Source organism: Montipora foliosa, chromosome 3 (assembly GCF_036669935.1).
Source record: "Montipora foliosa isolate CH-2021 chromosome 3, ASM3666993v2, whole genome shotgun sequence".
Taxonomy (NCBI): Eukaryota; Metazoa; Cnidaria; class Anthozoa; order Scleractinia; family Acroporidae; genus Montipora; species Montipora foliosa.
In genome coordinates this window covers 6,345,062-6,355,061 of record NC_090871.1, presented here as the reverse complement: position 1 = coordinate 6,355,061, position 10,000 = coordinate 6,345,062, and the positions used below count along the sequence as shown (strand labels likewise).

Sequence of the window (10,000 nt, the reverse complement as noted above, 5' to 3'; positions counted from 1 at the left end):
CAGTCACTACGCCAATGAATGCCCGGTCCCTTGGGAATGAAAAGAAAAGTCAACGATTTAAACATTTGCGTTTCTTTGCCTTTTATGACCCAATGAATAGTGGGGTAACAGAGCTCTTCTTACGTAATAATAATAATAATAATAATAATAATAATAATAATAATAATAATAATAATAATAATACTTATTTATATTAAGTGCCAAGTGTATTTAGCATTGGCACGCATTGGACACTGTACACTAATCAATGCAAATTAAATCAACTCAACTCATATCAAATTATAGGTTGGTTTTGAGGAGATGGAAAAACCGGTGAACCCGGCCGAAAAATCCCTCTCAAAGCAGAACAGAGAACCAACAAATTCCACCCACAACCACAACCCAAGTCTGGGAATGGAACCCATCAATGCCGTAACACTGCTCCACATTGCTCCTCTCTGTTGTTAGTTAACTAAACAAACGGACAGAAAACTGATCCCACGGAAGTAACGCTGATGTTATTGATCTTATGGTCAATTTTACTTTGTTTCACGAAAAATGGAGCCTTCTCCCTGGATTAAACTTGCCTTTGCGTTCTTTAGATGGGAGCACTTATTTTACGTGAGGTTTATGAATTTCCTGGCTAAGGCAACTCTGGGAACTATCACGGCACTTCCTATTACGGGGTCGGAGATGATTGTAAAGTGAGATTACAGATGTGCTGTCCACTTAAAAACCAACCTCGTTCCCAGATTCATCGTTCCCTTGGGCAGCGGCCGGGAAAGAAAGACTCTGGACAAATCCAAGAAAGACCATATTTTGATTGGCTGTTGGAAAACGGTTTCATTTCCTGTCATTTAACCGGATGTTAGTTTTCGAGGGAAAATTGAAAATTGTTTGTAGAGTTTTATGCGCCAGAAGCTATTGACCCCTGCGAATTGTACATTATATTCTTAAAAGGCCTCATAATGAGCTTTTTTTCGGAAGAGTTCAGCTTTTCCTAACCTCTCGAAAGCGTAGTCCCATGCGTCGTGGAAGAAGCCGTATTTCTAAAAGATTGACTTTCCACGCATAGTTAGAAGACCGTTCACGCACGCGTAATCGTTCAACCGAAAGCAGAGTTTTCTTGTTCCGGTTTTGGAATATTCTAGAGCGACCCGCTTCCGTTCTGCTGGGCAGCAGTAACGGCCTGTTATCTCGTTACCAGCGCGTCCGACGCGCTGGGAACAAGAATCCTTAAGAACTTAAATGAACTCAAGGACATTTTAAGAGACTTTGCATGCGTGATTGTCTCCGTTTAATTTGGTTTAGGGATTGGGGATTGCGTCAGTTTGGTTTAAAGGTGAAGCGCAAACACCTACTCTCTCTCTTTTATCTACACCTGCGTCAATTCTGGGCTTTTACTTCGTGTAGAAGACGCACATGACGTAACAAAAGCTTTAGGGGTCTTTGGGGATTTAGAATTCTGATTAGGTATTGTTTCACGATTTTTGTTCTATTGTTTTACGTCATGTGTGTCTTTTACACGAAGTAAAAGCATCTACACCTGAAACAATTGTGTAGACACTTGTTCTTGTTCAGTTTGCTTGCGTCTGCGCGTGTTTGCGTTTTAGAGTTAACAGAACTTTAGTACTTCGTTTTCAAGTTTTTAATTTGTCTTACCTAAATGAGTTGACAGATGAATCATATCCATAAAGTGGAAACGTGAGATCAAAGGTGTCGTCTTCAATATGATTCTCAGCATTCCGCACAGACTTCAGATATTTACCAAACAGAACTTTAGTATCTTTGTGGCAACAGCTTGACAAAGCAGCCTTTAGAATCCCAGAGAACATTCCATCTACGGTCAAACCAGGGATTCCTTTATTTGTGGCTCTATAAAGGATAGAGTAAGGCGAGTAGGTATGCCAAGCAATTGAGACCGCCAGTCCTTTTTCGCAGCGATAATCTAAAGAAAAATTCTTCGCCAAGTCTGTGTAGTACTGCATCTTTGGAGATTTTCTTTTGGAGCCTTCCAGTTCGAGAGCATAGTAGGGTATATGAAATGTCGTATCCGAGTGGTTTCCTTTCGACCAGTAAGGAAGAAATATGGCGTTGGTTTGGGGAGAAAACTCCAAGAGAGAAAAAGTGAGTAAGAGAAGGGGTAACATGATCTTTGTCAAATCTACTTCACCGAGGGAATCTAAAAAGAAAATAAACGCAACATTAACACTGTCATTTTGGATAATTCACTGTGTTAAGAAGGATTCTATGAACGTTTTGTTTTTGCACCTTTTGATCTTGTTAAATTAACCTAACAGTTGGTCTTCGTTTTGGAATTCTTTCTTTTTGTCATTTTGCCGAGGATTTCCGAACACACGGGCTTTGAATATTTTAGGTACTTTTCAACGAAGAAGGGCTTTCGGTTTCTGTTTCAATTAAGTTCTCTTTTTTTTCTTTAATCTTTTCAACCAGCTGGAACTATTTTGCACCCCGTTCTGATGATTGTAACCATATTTAACGTCGATAACTCGTAACAGTAATTCAACTGACAAACCTGAGGTCGACGGGGCGCTCATTTTAATTTAATACCCCCTCTTTATCAGTGCTCCGTTTTACGGGTATTTAAAGCTAATTAGCTACACGGAAAGGAAAGAAGTCGAAACAAGGATGAGAGACCCGGGAATCGAACTCAGGACCTCTTGCACAAAGGTCACGCACTAACTGACTGTGCCATCCTAATGTGTCTTCGGTTGTCGGTGACCTCAAATTCATCTCCGGGTTGCTTACTTAGAAACCACTAGGCAACTTGATGTCTCCTTGCGGTTGAAATGTCCACCGCTATGTTGTTTAATTGAAAATTCACTTTCTTTATATCCCCACAAGCTTCAGAATCACAGCTTGTTCACTTGTTTGTTGCAAATATTGTCTGAATAGTTATTATGAGAAGGATGTCCAATAATTTTTGCTAACCTCCGTTACCAAACAAAGATCTCAACACAATGAAGGGTTACGTTTTTGCAAATGTTGGCCGTGAAGCACTTTATATTTCAACAGACTTAACTGATTAGAGTGTAATGTGAAGTGCTTGTTGTATACCCCATATTAACCATGTGATGGTGTTGGAGGCTCGTCTTCAAGCTCTGTTGCTTTCTGCTTTGTTTCCAAGGAGACCCGTAGTGCAGCTCAATTAGAAACAGAGAGATTTGGTGAGCTGAAACCTTTACCAGGTACAATATCTGTTCACGCTGTTACAGCCATCTTTCGTGGGAAGGTCATCACAAGAAAAACATCATGTCACTGCCAGCAGTGCTTCACAAATGGCAGATTCAATCCAGAATCGCCCCGCTTGTGGAAGCAGCACCTGCTCAAAGAATGTCCGGAGGAAGTAGAGGTCGCTCCTGTCGCTGGAGACTGGGTGGCTGCTCTGTCCGATGATACATGGTATGTGGGCAAAGTATTCATCGGGGAGTTGATCTGACCGATAACGATGCTCACATATCATTCATGCAAGACTCCACAAAGCAACCTGGATTTCATGAAGTGGCCGACCCCAGCTGATAAGCTCTGGATTCACTTCAAGTCTGTACTGGCTGTTATTGATCCTCCTATCCCTTGAAGAAAATCCCAGCGACAGTACAAGCAGAAAGGGGATACTGAGTCGATGATTGAAAGCTTGTTTGCTCGCCACCAAGCAAACATGTAGCTAAACTGCTTATACGTTTTGTTATTGGTTCCTGATCGATGTAAGCGGCAAAAATTGGCCTCATAGCAACACAGATGATATGAGAGCCACCACTATTGAGTAACCTCCGTTGCCATTAACGTTACCAGTTTTCCCTACAAGTTATGAGGCAGAGTGGTCATGTAGTCATTTAGTAGACTAATGCAAATCCCGCATTTTGATTGGCTACGCAACAAGAGGACTATTAGTAATAGTCCAAGCGAAAAGCGTGACGCTTTCTTTCGTTTTATTCCCAAATAAATATTTCTTCAATTTGCATTTGCTAACTTTATTATTGGCTTTTCTGTCCGACTAGTTGGGTGATACTAAAACTATTGACCCGTGGCCATTGAGGGCGAAGGGTCACTAAATACTAGATTTTTAGCAGTTATGTTGGTAAAAGGAAATAAGATAAGAAAAAATTGACAAGACAGAACTGGAAATGTCTTCATTGAGCCTAGAAATTCACCGTCAACTTTATCGGAAAAATGCCTACCATATAACGTTGCTTTAGATAAAGCAAAAACGGACTATTACAGCAACAAAATAGAGAAATCTAATAGTAATGGGTTGTTCCGAATGATTGATGGGCTATTCAAAGTGAAGTCCATCAGCCCACTTCCATCTCATGTGTCTCCACCCGAACTTGTAGAGTCATTTAGCAGGCATTTCAATAAAAAGATTAAGAAGCTGCGTGAAAGTCTGTCCTGCTCAACTAGGTCAATGATGAAACATGCTATACCACCTGCGGAAGTGTCTTGTAAAAGTTCATTCAATGAATTTTCTGCTGTTTTCAAGTGTTTCATAACTGTAATGGTACTTAAGTCAGCTGCAAAGTCATGCCGTCTAGACCCAATTCCAACACGCTTAGTGAACTGCAACACATTGATTTACTGGCCACCCCAATCACAAACATCATGAATTCGTCTTTTGCCTCAGGGGTTTTTCCTAGCTCGCTAAAGGAGGGTGTGGTACATCCTTTTTTTAAGAAACCTGCAAAGGATTGGCAGGACTTTGCCTCTTACTGTCCAGTCACCAACATTGCATTCTTATCAAAACTAATGGAACGAGTTGTGGCCATTCAAACTCTAAACTATCTTGTTAAGGAGGGCCTGCTGGAGACGGCCCTTCTCCTTCTATCTATCGACTCAAGGCAAGAGCTGATTTTGGTGTTGTTAGACCTGTCTCCAACCTTCGACACCATTGACCACTCCCGCCTAATTGATCGACTCTGTCACCGGTATGGATTTGGTGGTATTATCTTGGACTAGTTTCTTTCCTACCTGACAGGACGGTATCAGTCAGTTGCTGTGAAAAATGGAGTGTCTTCCAGTAAACCTCTGGCTTTTGGTGTGCCGCAAGGCTCGGTCTAGGGGCAGATGCTATTCTCCTTGTATTTTTCTCCGTTGGAGGAGGTTATCAATAGCCACAATATAGACTGTATGATTTATGCAGATGACAGACAACTTTACTTACGGATGCAGTCTGGTGAAGACCGTGCTACCCCATTAGCAAAACTTGTCTGAACTCTGCATCAGGGATGTCATAATTACTTGGTGTGCAATAATGCTCTGATTTGCAATCCTGGCAAGACTGAGGGTGTTCATTTCTCCTCAAGGTTTACAAAGACGGAAGTATTACAAGGCATAGAAGTAAATGGAACTGTAGTTCAATCCGTCAATTCAGTTCGCAATCTATTGTAGGAGTAGTTTTAGATAGGCATCTGAATGTTTCTGCTTATGTAAATAACATTTGTAAATCAGCATCGCTTTCTATACGGAACACTGGTAGAATACGCAAATATCTTGATCAATCTGGTACTGAAAGATTAGTGCATGCCTTTGTCACTTCTAGATCTAAGTTAGAAAGTGACAGTGCACTACTTTATTGCCTTCCTTCAACACAAATTGAAAAGCTACAGAGAATTCAGAATTCAGGAGCCCGCTTAGTAACAAGGACAAAGAAGTTTGATCACATATCTCCCGTCCTTCAGGACTTACATTGGTTAGCTGTGAATTATAGAATAACCTTCAAGATACTACTTATAATATTTAAAGCTCCGGCTGAGGGGCTTTGCCCCTAGTTAACTTTCTGAACTTCACTCCCTACAGGCTGTCCTGCAATCTAAGATCAAGTAACGCAAATTTTCTAGCTGTTCCCAGATCAAGAGAAAATGAGGGGACAGAGAAGGAGGCTCCCGGTCCAGCCCTTGGGATATGTCATGTCTACGAAAGTTATTTTTAGACGAGCGGAAGTCTTTGTTCTAGCGGAAGTCTGTATTCCGAGACGTCCGCATGAAGGCCAACCTCGGTGTGATGTTTGAAAGAAAATAAATATTCATTAGCCTTCCACGTGCGCCGCCATTTTCTCTCTTCACTAAGAACCTGAGAGCGAGACAAGACTGCATGCGGACGTCTCGGAAGACAGACTTCCGCTAGAACAAAGACTTCCGCTCGTCTAAAAATAACTTTCGTGGACATGACATATCCCAACCAACTCCCTGAGCCTACGTCTCTGTCCCCTCATTTTCTGTTGCCCAGATGTAGAACAAAAACCTACAGAGGGAGGGCCTTTGGAAGGCGTACGCTAATCTAGAAAAATATGGATACATACACAAAAGTGTCAATCATTCAGTGGAATTCGTGAGGCCGGATGGTTTTGACACAAACAAAATAGAAGGTCAATGGAGACAGCTAAAGGTGAATTTGCCAACTCACGGAAGGAAGAAAGAACATTATTCTTCTTATTTGGCAGAATTCATTTGGCGATATGTTCACCGCGGCGAAGATTTGTTTAAAGAATTTCTAAAAGATGTTGCTAGCGTTTATAAATTGGAATGACCAAAATATTCTGAACTTTGCAGAGTTTATTTATCGTACATTTTTACTTTATAGTTATACGAAAGGACTTTTGTAGGAGCCCTTTTGCTTTTGTAAACAAAAAGACATCGCTTCGTTCCTAATTGCTGCTGGTAAAAGATTAAGTATATTTACGGGCACATGTTTGTTGTTTTGACAACAATTGACCCATGGAATAAAAGAGAAGAATTATATGTAAGCGATGTAGCATGATTCACGGTGCGTGCTTATAATTTGTTTAGTGAGTCATAGAGTAATGAGTGATTTAATACATCCTTTCGATGCCGTGCGCACTAGCAACGCTTTAAGAATGTTGAGTATTTAAAATGGATATGTGGAGATTACTTGTATTAAGAAGGAGAATGATCAAAGAACGAGGAATAGAGGCATTGATGTTCTTTTGTGTAGAGCTCTTGTTTCGCTCGATCGAGCATCGCGCTTTTCTACATACAAATCAATCTTATAGCAGCTCACCTTCATCTTTATTTAGTTGGTAAGGCCGGTAAGGCACCACAACAAGTTATACATCATTCTGTCTCGCTCGAGCATCGTGGTTTAAGAACAACATTATGCATTTTCATTAGGGACTGGTTGTACTGCGAATCGGGGTTACTGGAAACTAGGCAAACGACGGCGTATCCGCGTATCCACTTCACAATATACTTAGCAGTTTACTTGGGGAGGGGTGGTATTTTCGACTGCGTATCCGGGTATCCAGGGTATTCTGTAGTTAAGCCGTCAACTGGAATTAAATAACAATTATCTGTACTCTTTTGGACATAAAGAAAAAGTTGATTTGTTTGTTTGTTTTGCTCTAAAATGCGAGCGAACAGTCAAGTGCTTTTTTAATCCGTTTGCCCGGCAACTGGTTTTCGTTGTGCTTCGACAGTGACAAGAAAATTTTGCCCTTATGTTATAAAAACGTAATCGCAATGAGTTCTCGTAAAATTTGGGGGGAATCTCACTAGCTTGTGTTTTCAGAAGTTTGTCTAAAGCACCTAAACGTTATTTTTAAATACTTAAAATGTTGGAGCGGATCTTGTTTGAAGTTCGTCCTTTCTTGGTTGCATTGCCGTATTTTGCCGATTCCTGTTCCAAGCCAACCTGGCGTGTTTCAATGACATACATCAAAATGTGAATGATCTCGTTTTCAGAGATAAAGTGGAATAAGGTACTTCAGTAAAACTCTTCTTTGACCTTGAATTTAAAAAAACTAGAAGCTCCAAAAAGCTTAAATTGGGCTGCCTGTGGTACACGTTACACAAAGAAAGAAGGCACTGAATTTGGTGGTATTGAACTGCAGTGTTCCAGTTAATTTTTTTCAAGTGGGGCGTCATTAAGACCATTTGAGGGGTCATCCGCATGTCGCGCCAGCAGAGGCCCTTTGGCTCACAAGTTCACCCGTTTAATTATTTTGTAATGTCCTGTCCCATTTTGAGGTCTTTTAGTTTTTTAAGCTTTGGTAATAATTTCAGTTTAAAGATAACAAAACACGCTCTTGAGTACAATTCACTCGTTTCTTCTTTAAATAAATAGTCTGCAAAAAACTAACTGCAAATTGCTTTGACGGACGTTTTCCAGCATGTCTTGCAGGTGCAAGACAACGTTTTTTGCACACACTCACGTTTATTACGTTTATTGCACACACTAAGAAAGGACTGAAGGGTTTTGTTTCCGCTTCATAATTCCCGTTCTTGTTAGTCTAATCTGATGCCAGGTCAAAACATTGTTTGGTCTTTGCGTTTGCGCCAGATATCTGCAGTCTCTGACTTTTATGAATAAACGTAAAGGTCATGTTTTGTCAAAAGGAAGAAATTGATCACGTGTTAGGCAACCATACAGGTGCACGTGATCACCTTGTGTCAACTGAATGAACTACGGGAAAGAATGTTAATCGTTTGTCGTTTTCAGAGTAAAACAACGTACTTTTTAGCCAAGAAACCTCCGTCGTTGGTTTTTTAATTTTGTTGTCATATTTAACTGAATATTTGGATTTCATCTGTCGGGTCAGGACGCCCTCTTTGTCGGGTTCCTGAGAAACGTATCTACCTTATTACATGAAATTTTCGCGACACTCAGCACGTTAATTACAAAAAAAATCACGAAATTTAAGTGACGCGAAAATTAAATGTCGCGAAAATAACATGACGCGAAAATTAAGTGACTCACATTATATCAATAACTAAAACAGCGACTTTATTACACACGTTTATAACAATCATTTTGAGCTATTGTGTGGTAATAAAGATTTCCATAATTTAATATTTGCACAAATTTAGTCGCATTTACCTCTTCGTCGAATTCTAATGCTTAACACAGGAATTTTTAGTTATTGTGAAAATCTTTCTATATTCGTTAGCAATCATCCTTTCAAATTTCAGAGAAATCGACCGATCCGCGAATATTTTACGAGTTTTTTTCAATGGGATGTCCAAAGGCCAAGTGGATGTTATGCATAATAGGGGGGGAAGTTCGCGCCATCAAGTTGCGCGTGTGACCCGTTATAAATATTTTTTCACAAAGTGTTCCCGATTCGTCAAGTATCACCACAGAAGACAAGAACATCATTCGAAAAGCTTATTCTATGCAAAAAGTAGGTTCTGGAGGTAATTTTAAAAGTGGAAATCAAGTTTACGTCGCATGGTATATTATATTTAACTGGATATTTAATTAAGTTAACACAACAAAAAGAGGCTTACCTTATTTTGACACGAAAATGCTTTACCATTGCCATAAAAACTATCCAGTTAAACTCACATTTACACAACATGATGAATTCATAAAGGCCACCTTGTCCAGCGAAATATTTTTTGAAACAAACAACATATTTGCTATCAGAGGAAAAAAACCCTTCCTATTTCATTATGTGCGTGAAGACAAGAAACTCAATCGTGTCAAATTACACTCCGTGTCAAATACGCAACTAAATAAGTTTTCCACCAGTGTTCACCATCAAACCCTTTACTTGAATTATCAAGTAAAAAATGGGCAACAAGCTTTCTTTCAAATAATTTTTGACTAACAAGAATTGGTGAAATTTCCAATTGTTACCAGAAGACTGTGCAGAATTGAGTACAAACCAATAAGTCATGGCAGATAACAGGGCTCACAGATCCAACTTTTCGATTCGTTCTCTGTCTTTGTTAAACCCATAAGTTACTAGAGAATTTTTCATTTGATTTCAGTGTTGTACAAAACACCATACTTGTACAATATTAGGACTACAGCTCACTTTGATTACGGCTCGACGGGCGACAGATTGTTGTCCAAGTCCATTACTCGTCGCTTTTAAGATTTCACCGCCTGTCTTGTTCAGTATCCAATTGACTTGCCATTATTGAGCTTCATAAGGGTATATTTTGTTCAAAGATCCACTAAAACGCCATTCGCGTTACATGACTTTCGACGCCATTGCCGTTACGTTAATCGTTCTACGGTGTCCACCAGAGAAATCTACGCA

General features: G+C 39.9%; 2 protein-coding genes across 2 annotated transcripts in view; both read right to left on the bottom strand.

The window, feature by feature from the left end:
• Nucleotides 1-10,000, bottom strand: part of LOC137996603 (uncharacterized) — a 171,460-nt gene that overhangs the window by 121,802 nt on the left and 39,658 nt on the right. The gene's annotated exons all lie outside the window — the stretch shown is intronic.
• LOC137994431 (uncharacterized) overlaps nt 1-10,000 on the bottom strand; it is a 27,415-nt gene that overhangs the window by 6,877 nt on the left and 10,538 nt on the right. The window contains exons 2-3 of the mRNA XM_068840002.1: nt 1,642-2,161; nt 1-29 (exon numbers count right to left, since the gene is read on the bottom strand). The exon at nt 1-29 is cut by the window's left edge and continues 146 nt beyond it. Of these exons, the coding sequence (XP_068696103.1) occupies nt 1-29; nt 1,642-2,161 (549 nt within the window). The remainder of the gene's footprint in view (nt 30-1,641; nt 2,162-10,000) is intronic.